This window comes from Chrysemys picta, chromosome 6 (assembly GCF_011386835.1).
Source record: "Chrysemys picta bellii isolate R12L10 chromosome 6, ASM1138683v2, whole genome shotgun sequence".
NCBI lineage: Eukaryota > Metazoa > Chordata > Testudines > Emydidae > Chrysemys > Chrysemys picta.
The window spans coordinates 21521636-21543365 of NC_088796.1; the positions used below are offsets into that span (position 1 = coordinate 21521636).

Below are 21730 nucleotides of genomic sequence, written 5' to 3' on the forward strand. Positions count from 1 at the left end.
ACATTTAAAGGGCCTGGTTCTCATTCATACTGAGTCCCCTACATTCCACTATGGCAGTGTATTGGGGCCCAATAGTGCGTGTAAGTGTAATTTGTGAATTCCTTTATATTTAATACATATTTTAAAAGAACTTGCCTAATGTACAAAAAGTTAAATCTTTTCTCTGGCAACAGACTCTCAACCTCAAGTTTGTTAAATTGTGGCAGTAAAAATGTTAAATAAGGTAATAATTTTTAATATTAAAAAAACCTGATTTATTCATCCATGTACCACTTACAACTAAACTTCATCACTGTATTTAAAATAAACAATTGACAATTGTAAAGTACCTGCAGTAGGTAGACTGCAAAAATACTGCAGCGCAGTTCTAATCGTACAACAATGTTTAACTTACAAAAGACAAATGGAAGCAAATTCATTGTTGTTGCAATGTCTTAACTTCTCCCTTTTTTTTTTTTTTTAAGGTATAAAGATCGTTGTACAGCCAGACCCTAAGTCAGTATTATCTGGACAAACAGTCAAGCTATGTTGTTGGGCAACCGGACATCCATTTCTGCATTATCAGTGGTTCAAAGAGGAAAAAGAGGTAATAACCAAATATAGGAAATCTCAAGGACTGGATGGAGGTATTGCATAAAAGTCAGTCTGCCGAATATAAATCCTTACAAAAAACTGGAATCCATCTTCCCTCCTCCTCCAACTGGCTCAAAGATATTTTTAAGAACATTTATGGTGAAAGTTTCCAGATTGGCAACCCTCCAATAATCAGTGGGGTCACAGAGCGGAGTTCCTCTGGCTCTGGGACTGCAGCGAGGTCACAGAGCGGAGTTCTTCCGGCCCCAGGACCACCGCGGCTGGAGGAGGTATTAGCTCCTGCTGGAGGCGCTCTGCTGTGGCACCCCCCCCACCTTTTGTTTTGTTTTGTTTTGCTATACTGAACCTCTGTCTATAATGGTCAAATGGCTTGGATCCCCAGGGGTTTGTTATAGTGAGGGTGTGCTGTCTTTCCTCATAACATCATGTGCTTAACGTGCCCTTCCAAAAGCGGTCAAATTTTAAATTCCTGCATCCGCCCCATATTCCTATAGCCTGAATAGCATTCCCCAGTTAAAAAGGAACACAACTTTTCTCCAACACCTCCCCTCCTTTTATCCAGGCATATCTTCCTGTAAGAGGAATGCCTATTGATGAACCCTTATATTAGCAATGATATTAAAGTTCATTTTTAAGATGTAATGTTAGATCACTTTTAGGCCTTAAGCAACATGTTAAATTAGTTTGATCCAGATAGAGATTGTCTCCATGTTACTGAAATGTGTATAATCAAGGCAATATTTACTGTACAGTTTTGATTCTTATCTGGTAAAGGTACATTTATTTTCATGTATAGTCTTTTGCATCCCCAAAAAAGAGTTTTAACAGTTTCCAGTTCAGAGTTGGATATGTCTGCTTATGACAATACTGATATAACATGAGTGCTGACTGGGATAATGCTTTGGGAATCCTATCCAGCTATTTGTGGAAGGATAAAGATTCAGAATTGAAGTTCCTGAAACAATGTGCACTCTAAGAAAATGTCTAATGTCTCTTTATTTAATAGCAGCAACATCAATCTGTCCTTGAATCAGTATTTTGTCTTTAAGATGTTAAAGGCTGAGGACAAGATTTGTCTCTTCTGACAGTTTGAAATAGGCTTTAAGTAGTCAGGAGTACTGTCCTTGCTAGATACAAATATTCTAATGTTTACTCCAAACCAGCACCAGTCAGTTAAGTTTTTCTGTGGCTCTTATGTAACACAGGTTCCACATGGGAATTCCCCAGAGTTGATTTTTAACCCAGTGAGTGTAAATGATTCTGGGTTTTACATCTGTCGAGTGAACAGCGATTCTTCCTTTGTATTCAGTCGGTGGGCACAACTGGACGTTTGTGATCTCCAGGGCGTGTCTTATGGTGAGTTGCAAATGCCTTTCACAATGGGTCCCCTCTGTTCGGATCTGGGGGTGGGAAAGATGAACCAGATCATAATTCAGTAGGCTTAAAGTAAATATGCATCTGACAAATTCAATCTGCTGTGAAAGTGTCTTTGAGTTGCCGTAACAACTTAATTAGCTAAAGCCCAGATTATGGTCCAGCACTCATGATTACACAAGTTAGTGAAGGGGCTGTTTTATGCCTCACTGCCTTGTGCTGGCTACCCATATCGCAGCATAAAGAGAGGGAGGGGAAGAGAGGGAGGTTCTGCAGAGCTTGCTATGAATTGTTGTCCTCCTCCCCCAATCCTCCAAGTAGGTGGGAATGGATGTAGCCTTGACTCCATCCCTCCCAATGTGCCTGCCAGGCTTCAGCATAGTGTGCTGGCACATCAGCAGCCATGTGCTGCACCAAACATAGACCCAGCACAGTCTCTACACCCTCTCCAGAGCAGTAGAGAAATTGAAAGGGAGATTAACTTGTGAACTAGTCCTAACACACAGCGCTTAGAGAATATAAACCACTATATATGTGTGGAGTGGTAAGTCAAAAAAAGTGACTTAATGTAGACAAATATTTTTTGCTTCCAGTGTTTGTCTATTTTATAAACTGAGTAAAATAAAGAGTTAGTGTTTTCCATGTGACTAAAATTCTTGTATGTTTACAACTAAACAGTTAAATAATCTAATGATAGATATCCAGGTAAGTAAAAGATATGGTTCAAGTTTACCTGTAGTAGGAAAATCATGTATAAAGTATGTAATGTTAATGTGGAAAATGAGAATGCAGGAAGAAAGGAATGAATAAAGGGGAAGAGAAAATTAAGATGTGAAGATTAAAATCTGCTCACTTGTATCCATTTAGTTGGTACCAAAGTTGGGGAGAGTGTACAGTATTTTTTATTTGTAGTCCACTTCATATTGTGCTAACACCATTCATTGCTCCCAGTTTCAGAGGCTGTGTGGTTTTGGTGGTTATTGTGGTAGGGTAATCCACGGAACTTTTGTAATGAATGTTACAGATGAACAACTAATAGCAACATTTTTACTGTTTGTTAACTGCCTTGCTTAGAAGTTTTGGCATTTCGCTGAGCTACTGATATGAGGTGAAATGTGCTAAGTTAAAAAAGAAAGTAAACCGTCTTCAATCTGTAAAGAGAACTTATTTTACTGTATTATGCAACTCATAGGTGATGCTTTGCTATAGGCTTTTTGAACTACAGTAGTGTTCTGCTTATAATGTTACTCCAGGCAAGAGAAGAATGTAGGGAACACTGATCAAACTTTCACTAATGTTGCAAGGATTAATGCTAAAACAGACACCTTTTTAACATCTGAAATTTAAAGAATTACTCAATTTGATATTATCTGAACAATTGTCTTCTCCCTCCTCACCAAAAGTGCAGCTATTTTTTAACAGTCTTAAATCATGCTGATTGTAACATTGGCTCCCGTAGTGGACTGGGTCATGGCTATTTAGTAAAACTGCAGAGAGAAACTAACCCCCCCCCCCAAAAAGTGTTTCACCTAAGTAACACAAGTTCTGATGATTAAAGGGGTGTGTGTGTGTGTGTGTGTATATATATATATATATATAACACACACCTCTACCCCGATATAACACAAATTTGGATATAACGCGGTAAAGCAGTGCTCCGGGGGGGCGGGGCTGCGCACTCCGGTGGATCAAAGCAAGTTCAATATAACGCGGTAAGATTTTTTGGCTCCCAAGGACAGCGTTAAATTGAGGTAGAGGTGTACGTCAGAGGGATAAATACCAGGGAGGGAGAGGAATTATTTAAGCTCAGTACCAATGTGGACACAAGAACAAATGGATATAAACTGGCCATCAGGAAGTTTAGACTTGAAATTAGAAGAAGGTCTCTAACCATCAGAGGAGTGAAGTTCTGGAACAGTGTGCCAAGGGGAGCAATGGAGGCAAAAGACATATCTGGCTTCAAGACTAAGCTTGATAAGTTTATGGAGGGGATGGTATGATGGGATAGCCTAATTTTAGAAATTAATTGATCTTTGACTATTAGCGGTAAATATGCCCAATGGCTTGTGATGGGATGTTAGATGGGCTGGGATCTGAGTTACTACAGAGAATTCTTTCCTGGGTGTCTTGTCTGGTGAGTCTTGCCCACATGCTTAGGGTTTAGCTGATCTCCATATTTGGGGTCGGGAAGGAATTTTCCCCCAGGGCAGATTGGCAGAGGCCCTGGGTTTTTTTGCCTTCCTCTGCAGCGTGGGGCACGGGTCACTTGCTGGAGGATTCTCTGCACCTTGAAGTCTTTAAACCATGATTTGAGGACTTCAGTGTCTCAGATATGGGTTAAGGGTTTGTTTCAGGAGTGAGTGGGTGAGATTCTGTGGCCTGCGTTATGCAGGAGGTTGGACTAGATGATCATAATGGTCCCTTCTGACCTTAAAGTCTATGATTCTATGACAGAATTCTGCAATCAGTGTCTGAAGCAACAAACTGCTGCAAGCTGATATAAAGTATTAAATTGTCAGTGTGACTTCCTCACATAGGCGTGTGTTTCTGCAGTTCAATAACACTAGCAATAGTCTTAGCAAGTGTCTGCATAGGTTTTTAAGTTGACCAGTGTTGAAAGCTGGATGTTAGGCCTGCCAACCTTTATAGTAGCTCATTTCCTTCCCCAACAACGAACTTTGCATGGGGAGATCACATTCTATTACTTTTTATGCTGAATAAGAGGAAACCAGTCATCCTCCACAGCCATTGAGAGTCCCTTAACAATGGTCCTGAATGTTATGGAGTTGTGGGGTTTTTTTGTTTTTGTTTTTTTTCTACACAAAGGGGAGATTGGCTGTGAGGTTCCATGTAGGGGTTGCTCACAACCTGTGTAATGGAGAACCCTCAGTGATAGTCACTCTGGTCTTCAAAGGTAATCTGAAAAAGAGAAACCCTACTTTGTATCTCTTTCCTTTTGGCATATAAAGAAGGCCTGAAGGTCTGTATGGCTTTTATGGGGTAAAATGATGTGATTGGAATAACAGAGACTTGGTGGGATAACTCACATGACTGGAGTACTGTCATGGATGGATATAAACTGTTCAGGAAGGACAGGCAGGGCAGAAAAGGTGGGGGAGTTGCATTGTATGTAAGAGAGGAGTATGACTGCTCAGAGCTCCGGTATGATACTGCAGAAAAACCTGAGTGTCTCTGGATAAAGTTGAGAAGTGGGAGCAACAAGGGTGATGTCGTGGTTGGAGTCTGCTATAGACCACCAGACCAGGGGGATGAGGTGGACGAGGCTTTCTTCTGGCAACTAGCAGAAGTTGCTAGATCGCAGGCCCTGGTTCTCATGGGAGACTTTAATCACCCTGATATCTGCTGGGAGAGCAATACAGCGGTGCACAGAGAATCCAGGAAATTTTTGGAAAGCGTAGGGGACAATTTCCTGGTGCAAGTGCTAGAGGAACCAACTAGGGGCAAAGCTTTTCTTGACCTGCTGCTCACAAACAGGGAAGAACTAGTAGGGGAAGCAAAAGTGGATGGGAACCTGGGAGGCAGTGACCATGAGATGGTCAAGTTCAGGATCCTGACACAAGGAAGAAAGGAGAGCAGCAGAATATGGACCCTGGACTTCAGAAAAGCAGACTTTGACTCCCTCAGGGAACAGATGGGCAGGATCCCCTGGGAGAATAACATGAAGGGCAAAGGGGTCCAGGAGAGCTGGCTGTATTTTAAAGAATCCTTATTGAGGTTGCAGGAACAAACCATCCCGATGTGTAGAAAGAATAGTAAATATGGCAGGCGACCAGCTTGGCTAAACAGTGAAATCCTTGCTGATCTTAAACGCAAAAAAGAGGCTTATAAGAAGTGGAAGATTGGACAAATGACCAGGGAGGAGTATAAAAATATTGCTCAGGCGTGCAGGAGTGAAATCAGGAAGGCCAAATCACACTTGGAGTTGCAGTTGGCAAGAGATGTTAAGAGTAACAAGAAGGGTTTCTTCAGGTATGTTAGCAACAAGAAGAAAATCAAGGAAAGTGTGGGCCCCTTACTGAATGAGGGAGGCAACCTAGTGACCGAGGATGTGGAAAAAGCTAATGTACTCAATGATTTTTTTGCCTCTGTCTTCACGCACAAGGTCAGCTCCCAGATTGCTGCACTGGGCAGTACAGCATGGGGAGAAGGTGACCAGCCCTCTGTGGAGAAAGAAGTGGTTCGGGACTATTTAGAAAAACTGGACGTGCACAAGTCCATGGGGCCGGATGCGCTGCATCCGAGGGTGCTAAAGGAGTTGGCGGGTGAGATTGCAGAGCCATTAGCCATTATTTTTGAAAACTCATGGCGATCGGGGGAGGTCCCAGATGACTGGAAAAAGGCTAATGTAGTGCCCATCTTTAAAAAAGGGAAGAAGGAGGATCCGGGGAACTACAGGCCAGTCAGCCTCACCTCAGTCCCTGGAAAAATTATGGAGCAGGTCCTCAAGGAATCAATTATGAAACATTTAGAGGAAAGGAAAGTGATCAGGAACAGTCAGCATGGATTCACGAAGGGGAAGTCGTGCCTGACTAACCTAATTGCCTTCTATGATGAGATAACTGGCTCTGTGGATGAGGGGAAAGCAGTGGATGTGTTATTTCTTGACTTTAGCAAAGCTTTTGATACTGTCTCCCACAGTATTCTTGCCACCAAGTTAAAGAAGTATGGGCTGGATGAATGGACTGTAAGGTGGATAGAAAGCTGGCTAGATCGTCGGGCTCAACGGGTAGTGATCAATGGCTCCATGTCTAGTTGGCAGCCGGTTTCAAGTGGAGTGCCCCAAGGGTCGGTCCTGGGGCCGGTTTTGTTTAATATCTTTATTAATGATCTGGAGGATGGTGTGGACTGCACTCTCAGCAAGTTTGCAGATGACACTAAACTAGGAGGCGTGGTAGATACACTAGAGGGTAGGGATCGGATACAGAGGGACCTAGACAAATTAGAGGATTGGGCAGAAAAAAACCTGATGAGGTTCAACAAGGACAAGTGCAGAGTCCTGCACTTAGGACGGAAGAATCCCATGCACTGCTACAGACTAGGGACCGAATGGCTAGGTAGCAGTTCTGCTGAAAAGGACTTAGGGGTCACAGTGGACGAGAAGCTGGATTTGAGTCAACAGTGTGCTCTTGTTGCCAAGAAGGCTAACGGCATTTTGGGCTGTATAAGTAGGGGCATTGCCAGCAGATCGAGGAACGTGATCGTTCCCCTTTATTCGACATTGGTGAGGCCTCATCTGGAATACTGTGTCCAGTTTTGGGCCCCACACTACAAGAAGGATGTGGAAAAATTGGAAAGAGTCCAGCGGAGGGCAACAAAAATGATTAGGGGTCTGGAGCATATGACTTATGAGGAGAGGCTGAGAGAACTGGGATTGTTTAGTCTCCAGAAGAGAAGAATGAGGGGGGATTTGATAGCAGCCTTCAACTACCTGAAGGGGGGTTCCAAAGAGGATGGAGCTCGGCTGTTCTCAGTGGTGGCAGATGACAGAACAAGGAGCAATGGTCTCAAGTTGCGGTGGGGGAAGTCCAGGTTGGATATCAGGAAAAACTATTTCACTAGGAGGGTGGTGAAACACTGGAATGCGTTACCTAGGGAGGTGGTGGAGTCTCCTTCCTTGGAGGTTTTTAAGACCCGGCTTGACAAAGCCCTGGCTGGGATGATTTAGCTGGGAATTGGTCCTGCTTTGAGCAGGGGGTTGGACTAGATGACCTCTTGAGGTCCCTTCCAACTCTGATATTCTATGATTCTATGATTCTATGATTGAAATGCTTGCTTTTTTTTTTTTTTTTAATCGTGTTTCAGGAATAGGTAGTCCTACCTTCCCTTTTTACTGGAGTTCTAAAAGCAATAGGGGGAGCTTTCTAAGCTGATTGTTTGTCAGGCATCTGAGGAGTTAATAAAAACAATTTGCCTAAAAATCCCTTCCTATCACAATTGTTCGAGTGTCACCTCCTTTCAGAGCTCCTCAATCTGGAATTTCTGTCCTGCAGGAAATTCTGAGGTTTTTAAACTTTGGTTTTGTCCCAAATCAGGACAAAGTCAATATTAGAATTTATTGTGGAATTAAATATTACAAAAATATTTCATTTTCACTGTATCAAAGGAAACATGTTGATCTTTTGTTTATATTATGTCAAAAGAGTAAGTTTAAAAAAAAAAAGGTTTTGATAATTTCATCAAAATTTTCACAGGAAGTTAATACATTTCTGTGGAGGTTGGGAATTCCCTGAGTCCAGACCAGATCCTGATCCAAGTTATTTATAATGCTTTCCCCCTGTTTGTACCACATGAGGTGTTCTCCAAACAAAAAGAGAGGTCCATTTCTCTCTCTCTCTCTCTTTCCCTTGCATGAGAGAGGGAAATCAGAGGAAAAGAAAGCAAAGCTTGCTTGTCTCTCTAGTCAGGCAGTCTTTCTGGGATCAGCCCTTTGGGGCTTGGCTTATTAGCTGGTCTACTGTCTTTAAGTAGGGTCTACTTCCAGCATCTCCTCTTGTGGCATCTTGCTTGAGAGCTGGTCCATGCAGTTTCAAGGGTGGCTGAGGCCTGCAAGTATCTCTCCTGGCTGATCTGTGTCTGTGGTCAGCAGTCTCTGAGGTATAGCAGCCTTCTTGCAGCAGGTTTTCTCTTTTTAAGCTCTTTCCCCCTGCACCCCCCAATACATGCAGAGCAAGCCTTACAGGTGTGCCTTGTTAAGGTTGAACTAGGCTCGTTAGTCTCCTCTCCACCAAAGCGAGTGTGCCCCTTCACAGTTCCCAGAAATGTTTTTGTCAAATTGACACTTTCTGATGGAAAACAGTTCTGTCAGTAAATTTTCAGCCAGCGCTTCCTCCTTTGTACCCAGGAAGCCATAATCTTGCTTACTCTCTAGTTATTCATCAGCTTCCTGGAAAATCAGAGTAGAGGAGATCTAACTTTCTAATACAGAATACTAGGACTTGAGCCTTTCTTTCAATCTTGTCTCTGGGATGCCCTTAAGAGATTTCAATGGAGTACTCAATCGCTAGTCCAAGAGGGCAATTTTTGTTTTCCTTTGCAGATAACCTTAAGGAAAGAAATTAGAGGTTCTGACTTAATTCCTCCAAAAATGTGAAAATTAGTTGAAGCTTCCAGTTAGTCTGTAACTCTCTTATCTCTGGCTCGAGCATATGTTAGTTGTAGGATCCCTGAACTACACTGTGCTGTACATGCTGTGTTGCTCAGACATTGTCGAATGGGACAAAGGGAGACCAAAGGGAGTCAATGCATACAATACATATTGTTATGAGCCCTTAATCCACAAGTGATTGACGGGTTAGATGCCAACATGTGTCTGCATATTCTGGACCTTTAATCTATACACATTGACATGAGTGACCACAACAGCTGAACCAAAAGCTTCATGATATATTCTTTCTGGGAAAGTCTGAACTTGCTATCGTTGTGTTTTTTTTTAAATGTTACCAGACATCCCATGCATATTTGAATTCCTCACAGTGAAGTTGCTTCTGTATGTACAGTAGAAATATATTTAATCTCAATATTTTAGCAGTTTCTATATTAATACATTTGTGAACACAGTTTTGTTTAAGAAGAAACTTTATCTAGGAGTTAGAACAAAGAGGAGGGGTGTTTATGAAGCACTTCTAGTACTATAGAACGGCCCGTTAATAGATTCACTGTCAAACTTGACTATTTGAATTAAAGAGATATTGACACACTAAACTTGGTGACAATATTGCTGTTTCATTGTAACCCCCTAACATTTTCACTACTAGCCATCTGCAGCAAAGTTAGCTGGTGGTGAGAGGAATTTAGTTCATGTATGCACATCCCTGCGGGCAGGTCATGGGGGCTGCAATGCAACTCTTCACAATCACCATTCTTAGTAGCTACTGCTGTGTAGTGAGTCCCTCTGCAGGAGTTTTGGACCATTTTGAATTTTGTATCTGGTGTAAAGGAAGTGGGCTACCTCTGTAATTTCACTGTGGGTACATAACTGATACACAAAGGGCCTTGACTGTGCTCTCTTCTGGGTTAACTTTGCTGTGTTTGTGCTTGTACACCTTAATTAAACAACTAGAAAAGGGTTGCTGGACATTTTTATGAGACACTAAGGAATTTAATTTTCATGAAAAGCTGATGCTAATGTAATATGGCAATTCTGGTGAAGTGGTAAAATGATTACCTTGAAGCGTACCGACCATTGGGTTGATTTTTGCTGCACGTGTGCAGAGCTCCCTGTAACTTGAATGGCAAGCCTACATTGAGAAGGTGAAGGGGGTATAAGTAAATAGTTCAAAAGTGTAACTTCTGTTGCTTTACAGTTAAACCTCTAATCGTGAAATCTACAGAATGCATTTCTTGTGTAGCCACAGTGTTAACCATTTAGTTTTGAAATCCCTCTCTTCAGTTTTAAATGTCTTTCAGATTATAGTTTTGTGCTAAGAAGCATCTAATATATAAATATTATGTCAAATAAGTATTGAAGGTGAAACAGGAAGACTTGGTTTTGGTTATACAAAACCATGTCAGCTAGGTTTTGGGGTCTTGTAAAAATAATCAAAGAGTTGTTTGAATCTGGATTTCATTTTATCTGAACCACAAGAATGTAGGCAAGCAGGCAAGTTGTGTCCTGGATTAGAGTTTTTTGTTTTTGTGTTTTTTAACAAGCAAAACCAAAATCCTATGTTTGGTTTATCTGTAGTCAAAATATTTTACGCTGGTAATGCTTACTCTTGTTTCATTGAAAGTCAAAACCAGCAAATAACGACAACCATAGTATACCCTTAAAGGATAATATACTCCACTGCACTGAAAATATACTTTGGGGGCACCAAAAAGGGTCAGAATCTGAACTGCAGCTGATTTCTGTAGCAAACGGTTGTAATTCTGGTTCAGTAACAGCAGCTGTCAAATTTTCAGAGTTAAGATGCTGATTCCTGCATGTTGTGGTGGCAGTACATCATGAGCATTCAATTCATAACACTGGAGGAGCTTCCTACAGAAGAGCATTCAGCCTTGAATATTCTGTGGTTTGGATTACTGTCCTATAATAAATCACAAAATGGCACTGGGGCTTATAACATTATTGGGAATAGTCAACTAACGCTATTAAATATAGTGTTATGTGTTCAGGTAAACCGAGGAACTTGTAGGAGACATTTCAGTGGTGGTACGCTTATTTTAGATGCTCAGGATAGCCTCAGAGTGAGATTTAGGTAGAAGATTTCACTAAGAATCTTTTATCAGGTCTAGCTGCAGCAGATAGAATATATACATAAAAGCATACAGAAAGTGATATGTTGGCAACATATACTACTGATCCCAATTGTGGGAGATGCAGAGCTGCATCTGCAATGTACTAAGGGCCTTAAACCTCCTAATGACTTCAACAGGAGCTAAGGGTGCTTAGAAGCTTGCAGAAATCAAGTCCTTAACAGTATTATTTCCAATATGAATTGCCAAGAAAAATCTGGATAAAAGGAGGATTGGTTTTCCAATCCTCCAGCCATGCATGCTAGTCCCTAGAGAAAAGAATGACTGTTATAAATTAAATTAAATTAATGGAGATATCCTATCTCCTAGAACTGGAAGGGACCTTGCAAGGTCATCAAGTCCAGCCCCCTGCCTTCACTAGCAGCTAGCAGGACCAAGTACTGATTTTGCCCCAGATTCCTAAGTGGCCCCCTCAAGGATTGAACTCTCAACCCTGGGTTTAGCAGGCCAATGCTCAAACCACTGAGCTATCCCTCACCCTATCTATTGTTTGTAATCTTAACTTTTCTGTCTTTTTTTTTTTCTCTATGTATGTATATATTTATTAACACAGAGAGCGTGCGAGAGAGAGAGTTCAGTTTGGACTGCTATGAATAATGGATCAGATCCTCAGCTGGTGTAAAGTGATGCAGCTTTATTGACTTTGGTGGTGATACACCAAGTGAGAATCTGGCCCATAAATTGAATAAATCAATTTTGTTACATATGGAGCTAAAATAATACTTTCCTGCCTCACTTATGAAGGAATTGATAACTGACCAAGATATATCAACCATTTTCTAGTATGAAGAGCATGATCACAATTGTATTAAATGGAACTCTGTGATGTTACCCCTCTTTTCCCATCTGGATTGTAACCTAATGATTTTGTTGCTTTTTGCTTATGTCATTCTTTCTTTGTTGGCAAAGGCAATTGGACGTATGGTGTTGAGGGTTGTTCCAACATGTTCATTTTTCTGGCAATGTTGCTAACCAGTTTGTGTAGTGATATTGTAGTTTTGCCTACTGTTGTTTAGATGAGGGGTACATCAAAAAGTGAGTGAGACAGGAAATACAGTGAAGCTGGAAAATATGTAATCACTAAGGGCCAAGACTTTAAAAACTGACTAGTAATTTTTGGGTGCCTCAATTTTGGATGCCTCCAACTTTAAATGCCTTAAAGAGGCCTGGTTTTCAAAGGGTGGAGACTTGGCACATTCTGGAAATCAGACCCTGTCAACCAAATATAAAGGGACCCAAAATCACAAGTCATTTTTTAAAACATTTGTTTAAATTGGATAGTGTATAGACTGGTAACAGTCTTCATTGGTGCTATGTAGACAGAATAGCAGTAAACCTACTATAGTGTAAGGGCCCAGTCTTTCAAGTCCTTTGTGCAAAACTCACACTAAAATCAGTGGAATTTTATTCATGAAAGGGTTGCTGCATTTGGCCCTATGTGTGACGAACAGCGAGGTATTAAAATTGGCTTTGAAAGTAAGCCTACTTGTGTGTGTTCACCTTCCACTATCTTACTGATGACTAAATTTAGGAATGTAAAACATGAAGAATTAATTTTTTGAACCATGTTTTTTCAAAGAGAAAATATTTTCAAATATGCCTTCCATGTTTACTCATTGTTGAAAATGAGGGGATCTCATTTCAGCTGAGGCTGGAGTAATATATTTGGGATATAATATAGTTAGCCAGAAAGATTTTTCAAGTTGCCTGAAGGATTGAAAGGTTAAGTCTCATTCAACCCCTATCTACTGTTACACATCTTACAAGAGTAGTGTCCAGGATGGCTTTTCATTTTAGTCCAATCTAGAGATGTTGTCCCCTTCACTAGGATGCAGCTCTCACTATTGTTATCCCCACACCTGTCACTTTAAGATTAGATTACTGCAGTGTACGTGGATTACACTTTACATCTCTTTGGAAACAGAAACTGACACAGAATACAGTGGTTCAGTGGTGCATCTTGCTGTGAGGACATGATGTTGGTGTTCTGGAAGCCTCACTGGCTGCCTTTGAGTTTTGGATGGATGTCCGAATTTTGGTTTTGACTTACCAAGCCCTAAATATCTTGAGTCCTCCCTACCTGAAAGAGGCAGTTTCTTCCCGTGCCATACTGCTGTACTAGAGGTACTACAGTCCTTGGTTTTATTAGAGTCAGCTGCTCTCAGTTGTGAGGGTCCCTAATTTGCTCTTCCTCCTTTCTCCATTCCAAAATAGTCTGAATTTGCTATTGTTTAGGTCATGCTGCAAAGCCCTTCTGTTTGAGCAGAAGTCTGGAACAGGCTGGGGGGGGGCAGCAGTATTTTTATTGTAGGTGTTTAGGATGATGTGGGAGCAGAGTTGGGGCAAGTCTGGTTGTTGCTGATCTGATTTGTATGGAGAAAGGCTAATGGTTTGTTTTTACTGTATTTTTAAGGTCCTTAGGCACTAATGTAATAAACATTATTAATAATAATAGTTTGTCATGGTTTAGAGACTAGGAGAGACACCTCCTTATGTTGAAATTGAAGTAAGTAAAATGCAAACTAATCATTCTCTATCTCTTTGTCTCCGACTCCCCCCTTATTTAAGACAGAACAGTAAAAAAGCGTGGGCTTGCTTCTCAATGAATTCTTTTTGTATGTGTGTTTTTTTTCTTTTCTTGTTTTTTAAATTTAAGGAAGCTTGGTTGGTTTGCCTGAAAACAAGATACATGTCTGCATTCAGCCCCAATCACAAAACCTGATGGTAGGGGACACATTGGTTCTAGAGTGTGGTGCTATTGGAAACCCAGTTCCTCATTACCAGTGGTTCAGAAATGGATTTCCATTGACAAATGGGAATAGAAAGGTATATATGGTAAGTTATTGAGGAGTGCTGAGTTCTGAAACTAATTTAACCACTTTTATCATAGTTATTTGCCTCAGAGACTAAATTATTAGAATCATTGAGCTGTGAGATAGCATAAAGAACACTTTCAGTTTTCTGGTGTCCCATTGCTAGTATTTCCATAGTGGTTTTGAGTCCCTTTGGAGTGCAGAGTTCTAAAATAAGTTTAATTAGGGGAACCATGTCTCTGGTGGTATTAATTGGTTGGAGGCAGTGGAAGATACTTTTGTATCCCAGGCTAGAGTGACCTCAATTTAACAGAAGGCTACAAAGAGATGTAGGATACATTTATTGATTATGTTTTGGACTAAATGTTTGCAGCACCTTTTCTCTACGCCATACCTGAGAATGTTGTATGTGGCAAATATTTTTCTAAACTCATCTGAGCTGTAGTATTCCATGCTTAATTCATCTCAAATCAGCAAGATAGATTTGTAGTAGGGTTGTCAAGCGATTAAACAATAATAGAATACCATTTATTTAAATATTTGTGGATGTTGTCTGCATTTTCAAATATATTGATTTCAATTACAACAAAGAATAGAAAGTGTACAGTGCTCACTTTATATTTGTTTTTGATTACAAGTATTTGCACTGTTAAAAAAAAAAACAAAAGAAATAATATTTTCAACTCACCGAATACAAGTACTGTAGTGCAATCTCTTTATCATGAAAGTTGAACTTACAAATGTAGAATTATGTACAAAAAATAACTGCATTCAAAAAGAAAACAATGCAACATTTTAGAGCCTGCAAGTCCACTCAGTCCTACTTCTTTTCAGTCAGTCACTCAGACAAACAAGTTTGTTTACATTTACAAGAGATAATGCTGCCCTCTTCTTATTTACAATGTCACCAGAAAGTGAGAACAGGTATTTGCATTGCACTTTTTGTAGTGATTGGCTGAACAAGAAGTAGGACTAAGTGGACTTGTAGGTGCTGAAGTTTTACATTGTTTTCTTTTTTGAGTGCAGACAGATCCCTATGCTGCAGGATCAGGGCCTTTGTATTTGAAATCGTGTGAAGGAAGTTTAGTCTTAATTTTTGACTTTTTCCTTTTTATTGGTTTAACTGAAAATGCATTTTATATATTTTAAGATGTGTGGTTCTCATGCTTATATAGGTGTCTTATGTGGACATGGAACATCAGGGGACCTATTGGTGTCGTGTGTTTAATGACCAAGACAATCAAGAAAGCAAGAAGATAGAAGTCATGATAGGTAATGCTTCTGTTAATTTGACACATAATAAAAGCTGGTAAATAAAACCTGATGACTTGGCATTAGAATTCCTATTTGAAGCTCCCAGTGCATGACCATGGACAAGTCACTTAACCTTTCTGTAACTCCAGTTTGCACAACACACAGGGATTTTTAGAAACTTAACATTTTTAAAGTGCTTAGAGATCCTCTGCTAGTATCTCTGTGCAATTTATCAAGTTTCTGAACATGCTAGTATATAGTGAAAAGTCATTCAGTTCATGTAGTTTGTGGACAAAATTGAGAGCATGAATTATACCTAGATTTTTCTCTTAAAATACAAGGAAGAAAAGCTATGGCAGTGGAATGCACTGAAGGTAAAGTAAATCTTTGGTTGTGGGTGGCTTTAAAAATAATCCTGGATGCTGGGAATTATGGAGATTGCTGGATCTATCACTACAATAGTATGTGAAGTTGAAGGCTTTAATGTGCTGTAGCATATTGATTTGCAAAATAATTTTATACTTATGCATGTGCTTCCCATTTCTCCTTTGCATCTGGTGCTATCATTTTAAACAAAATTATGAGCTACTTTCTTCATCTGTGCATCAAAAATATTTTGGTTCTGCACTGTCGCCATGTGCAAAGCTTGAAAAATTTACCAGATTCTTATGAAACATGAGGGTGCTGAGAAAGAAAGAAAGAAAGAAATATATGGAGATATCCCATCTCCTAGAACTGGAAGGGACCCTGAAAGGTCATCGAGTCCAGCCCCCTGCCTTCACTAGCAGGACCAAGTACTGATTTTGCCCCAGATCCCTAAGTGGCCCCCTCAAGAATTGAACTCACAACCCTGGGTTTAGCAGGCCAATGCTCAAACCACTGAGCTATCCCTCCTACCACCAGGTGTCTTCAGCTAGGCAAAGGGGTAACATCCTTTGGAAAAGCACAGCTCCCTAGGCACCAGTGTCTGCTGATTCAGACCTAGTGTAAGTTTGAGCAGCGGCAGTGCTCCCATAACTTACGATGGCTGGCAATCGCCTGTGCAAGCAGGGACTGCTCGAGTGTGTCTTCTGTGTTGGGGGTGGCATTGGGATGGTTCTGCCAGTTCTACACCCGCTTTATACCTACACAAGGGGTTTCTCCCAGCTGTTCTATTAGGGCAGCTTTACTTCCTCTTTGCATTGCTCCATGGTACAGAGGGGATGTTCTGAGAGCCAAGGATCAGGCCCATAATGTCTATCTCCTACCTTGACTATTTAAACTATACATTATGTATGGTATGCTTCTGTACAAAAGGAAATTTACTTAGAGATTTTAGGGAGATTTTATTTAACCTTTTCCAGTCAAACCAGGCATAGCCTTAGTTACTACATAGCATAATTTTTAAAATATGTATATCAGTTAATTGCAGTTAACTCAAGCGATTACTGCACAACAAATTAACTAGATTTTAAAAAATCATAATTAATCAGTTTTAATCATACTGTTAAACAACAACAGAATACCAATTTAAATTTATTATAAATATTTTTGGTTGGAGGCAGTGGAAGATACTTTTGTATCCCAGGCTAGAGTGACCTCAATTTAACAGAATGCTACAAAGAGATGTAGGATGCATTTATTGATTATATTTTGGACTAAATGTTTGAAGCACCTTTTCTCTACGCAATACCTAAGAATGTTGTATGTGGCAAATATTTTTCTAAACTCACCTGAGTTGTAGTATTCCATGCTTAATTCATCTCAAATCAGCAAGATAGATTTGTAGTAGGGTTGTCAAGCGATTAAACAATAATAGAATACCATTTATTTAAATATTTGTAGATGTTGTCTGCATTTTCAAATATATTGATTTCAATTACAACACAGAATACAAAGTGTGCAGTGTTCACTTTATATTTGTTTTTGATTACAAGTATTTGCACTGTTAAAAAAACAAAAGAAATAGTATTGTTAAATTCACCGAATACAAATACTGTAGTGCAATCTCTTTATCATGAATGTGCAACTTACAAGTGTAGAATTTTTTTTACGTAACTGCACTCAAACAAAACAATGTAAAACTTCAGAGCCTACAAGTCCACTCAGTCCTACTTCTTGTTCAGCCAATCGCTAAGACAAACAAGTTTGCTTACATTTACGGGAGATAATGCTGCCTGCTTCTTATTTACAGTGTCACCTGAAAGTGAGAACAGGCATTCGCATGGCACTTTTGTAGCTGGTGTTGCAAGGTATTTACGTGCCAGATATGTGAAACATTTGTATGCTCCTTCATGCTTTGACCCGCCATTCCAGAGGACATACTTCCATGCTGAATTTAAATTTAGTATGTTGTTATTGTTTAACTGCGATTAAAACTGCAATTGTGACTTTTTTTTTAAACCGTTTGACAGCCCTAACATTAACAGATACATTGGAAGAAACCGGGAAGAGCGCAATGTTAAGCTATTATGAAGCATTTTTTCACCAGTATACAGAGCTTTATATGAGGCCCAATGAACTAGCTCAGCCTCTGTGAGGGCCCAAGTACCAAAAGTAAATGGAACATGTAGGTGCCTTGCAGTATTGAGCTCTTTACACAAAATACTTTCCATGTCAGATTGGTCTTGTGTGGGCCCTCTGCTTTGGTGTGAGTTTCACCCAACTAACTAGAAGATTTTTGTCTCCTGGCACTGGAAATAAATTTTCCCTTAGCTCCCATTAAAATCCCTGAAATGAAAAATCAGAGAGTCCTGTGAATGTTTGATATTTCTGAAAATCATCCTAGAAATGTCTTTAATTTCTTTTTTTTTAAATAAATACATTCTTGTTTAGTATGTTGCCATTTTAGAATGTTCATAAAAACATATATCTTCATATGTGTGATTCCGTTTGTTTTCTCACTTGTCATTAAAGCTGCTTGAATGTCTGTGGACTAATTGGATGAAGTATATTCTATATATTTTTCCCATTAGTGCGTCTGTTGTGTCTATTCCCTGATATAGACACTATAATGAAATCTGAGTACCGTAGCTAATCATATTTCATATTTTGATGTAAATCAACTAGTAGTTTTTTGTTTTGTGTGTGTGGGGTGTGGTGGAAGCTTGCGAAGGGATAAATATACTAAACTATAAAAATACATACATATATATGTATATATTTTTAAATAATTTGTCCAGGTTTTAGAGCTTTCTTTTCTAGCCTTCAGCTTCTGTTTAATACAGAATACAATAGTTAATCCCTTTTATGACCAATGTTTATTTTCCTTCTTGTTTATCAAAACTGTAATTTCATTATTTTTATGTATTTCTCTACAGAAGAGTTTAGTAGTCTTGGAAAGCCTGGTAAGTAGCACATACTTTGAAATAAACAGCTTTAATTTCAGATTTGAAATGTACATTAAAAACTGAATAGATCAGAGCTGCAAAATTTAAGTTTCATTTGCATAGTCCAGGTGTATTAGATCTGGGGTTTTGATTCAGTCACACTGTCAAGCTGTCTGGCAGTCACTCAAGAGCATGAGTACCAACCTCTGGGCAGACTGATAAGAAGCAGGGCACAAATCCCAAATTGGTTGTGAGTTCTATAATTAATCTATAATTAAATTGGCAAAATTTAAGTATCAAGCGTAAACTCCTCAAGCATAACAACAGCCTTAACGTGAAGTCACAGACAGTCCTCTTGGACAGTGGTACTCAAAGCCGGTCCACCACTCGTTCAGGGAAAGCCCCTGGCGGGCTGGGCCGGTTTGTTTACCTGCCACGTCTGAAGGTTCAGCCGATTGCGGCTCTCACTGGCCGCGGTTCGCTGCTCCAGGCCAATGGGGGCTGCGGGAAGTGGCACAGGCCAAGGGATGTGCTGGCCGCCCTTCCTGCAGCCCCCTTTGGCCTGGAGCAGTGAACTGCGGCCAGTGGGAGCCACAATCGGCCGAACCTGCGGACGTGGCAGGTAAACAAACTGGCCCGGCCCGCCAGGGGCTTTTCCTGAACAAGCGGTGGACTGGCTTTGAGAACCACTGCTCTTGGGGACTTTGAACTATCTTTCCACCCAGGTAAGATTGCCTTTGTGATAGATGGTCCCTTACATTAGGTATCACAATAATATTTAGGTTACTCCCAGTCCCAAAGGACAAGTCACTTATCCAGGTCAGTTGCACTTTAGATCTCACACCAAAGACAACACTTGTAGCCAATCCTATAATGAACTATCTAAAGCTTTACTAACTGGTAAAAGGAAATAAGCGTTATTTACAAGTTTAAAGCAGGTAAACATAAATACCAAAATGAGTTCCTATCTTAAGTTTCAAAAGGTAATAGAAGCTTTTATAATAAGCAAGATCATTGTGTCCCTTAGGGCTAACCCAGACTAAGCAGCTGGGGATGCCTTGCTTATGCCTAGAAATCTTGCACCCCTAGAGTCCGAGCAGCAAAAAGAGAGTTTCTCCTCCATTAGGGCTTTTTTTATTCTTCCCCACCCCCCCTTCTGATTGGAGTTGCAAACTTAGCTGGTGAAAGGAATTCACTTGCACCTCTTCTTTTCATGGGGAATGGGGAGTGGGCGTGAAGGGGAGCAGAGCAATCAACAGTCCTTTGTCCTCTGATGTTCCGCAATAATTCGTATGGTGTTGGTGGACCTTCTTTGTCAGGTGGGAGATAACATGTCCTATTGGAGACTAGTTTTTCACACTAGTTAATGTTTCTCTCCTGTCTGATGACTTGCACAGTTACAGATGCTTACAATGCAAATGCTCAAATATCTTACTAATATCATCATCTGTATCCCATATTGTAAGATTAACGCATGCAGCAATTTACAAGAATTCAATAAAATCTAAACACTACTCATATTTTTATAACTCTAATACCTATTTCATCAGTACTAACACACAGGTGAACCAGACTGATTCCCGCTATATGTTTGTTAGTATCCAAGTGAGGCAGGGGACCTTGGCATAAACAGGCATCTGGTTTGCCAGCGTTACACATATATCTATTGAAAATGTTAACTGTCATGTCGAGGGCACTAAAATAAATTAGTATAATTTGAAGATAACCCAGCAAATCAGTTTATATAGTTGCAAAACTACGGCAAATCACTTAATCGTAAAAAATCTTTTTTTTTTTTTTGGTTGGCTTTCTGTATGTGATCTTTGTACTTGAGATGTTTCAACGTAATACTGTTTTTAGCAGATTATCTGCTGCTAGAATGAAGTCTTATTGAGTTAAGGTATCTGGCTGCCAAACATAAAAATGGTTGTGATGATATAGTGTCAATCAGATTGGAGATCAAACTAATCTAATTTGATTCACATTTGTTGTTTGTGTTGGAGATTCAAATATTACTCCATTAGGGATTATCCCAGACACTGGGTTCCCAAAAAGGTCACATCGTAAAGGCCATGTAATTCCTGTGCTGGACATAGAAGACATGTTTACTTTTGCCAAGAGTTAATTTACGTTCCAAGAGAATCTATTGACAGGGTTGTCATGATATATGCATGTTAACAAAAGGGGTAGGCATTTCACCCAGCTGTTGTTCAGCACTGAATGTCGTTGTTAGCTCTTCCATGCCACTGCGAATGGTGAAATAAAAATTAAAGAATTTCTAGCAACGCAAATTCTCAACCTTGCTGAATATAGAACATAGCCCAACTCATGATCTGTTTGATTCCCTGCAATACATCTGATCAGAGAGGATATACTGTACAGTATTTCAGATTATATTGAAAATACTAACGTAGTTTGTAAGATCAAAATCCACATTTTCTTGCCATCTCAGATTCAGGGTATAAAACCCCCCACCATGCATATCCTACTAGAGCAAATGTGCTGTAGGGTGGGAAATTAGGATAACAGCAAATAACTCATATTGCTAGGCATGAAGAATGAAAACTTGTGCTGCAAAGTTAGAAAGGAAATAAAGACCACGCCAAGCTATAGAAAAGAACTAGCTGCAATAGGGAGCTGTCTTAAATTAAACAAATGCACCACTTGTTTCTCTAATGTACACAACTACATTTGAAACTACTGATGATCCATGGTTTTTCCTCCTTTTTAAATAGACCTTCAAGAGCAATCAGCTGACAGGCCTTCTGGTGAGTAGTTTCATATCCATGATAAATAATGTATATCTTGAACAAGAAATGTGCATCTGAATCTAAATCAGTTATTGTGGCCTTTTTCTACCATTGCTAGGGCAATAGGTCTGCCATATACTTAAAAGCTATATTGAGAGGCATAAAAATCTCTGCAGCTTATTGGTGTTTTGGTTAGTAAACTTTAAGTATTTAAAATTAATTGGTATTGAATTGCCTTTCAGTTCTCATAATTTCTAGCTCCTTGTGTCTGTGGTCTCAACATGTATGTTGGTGAAGTATTTGAATGGCTTGACAATCTCAGATGTAGAATTAGAATTGTTTCACACAAAAGGTGGTTGTA

The 21730-nt window shown here is 39.8% G+C and overlaps 1 protein-coding gene across 2 annotated transcripts in view; it reads left to right on the plus strand.

Moving 5' to 3' along the window:
- The window catches only part of MALT1 (MALT1 paracaspase), a 74257-nt gene that overhangs the window by 16125 nt on the left and 36402 nt on the right, over window positions 1-21730 (plus strand). The window contains exons 3-9 of one of the 2 annotated variants that reach the window (XM_005303875.5): window positions 465-586; window positions 1800-1950; window positions 13901-14079; window positions 15233-15329; window positions 15653-15685; window positions 18611-18637; window positions 21355-21387. In XM_005303875.5, coding sequence (XP_005303932.2) covers window positions 465-586; window positions 1800-1950; window positions 13901-14079; window positions 15233-15329; window positions 15653-15685; window positions 18611-18637; window positions 21355-21387 — 642 coding nt within the window. The remainder of the gene's footprint in view (window positions 1-464; window positions 587-1799; window positions 1951-13900; window positions 14080-15232; window positions 15330-15652; window positions 15686-18610; window positions 18638-21354; window positions 21388-21730) is intronic. The other variant, XM_024101322.3, reaches the window with a different exon arrangement.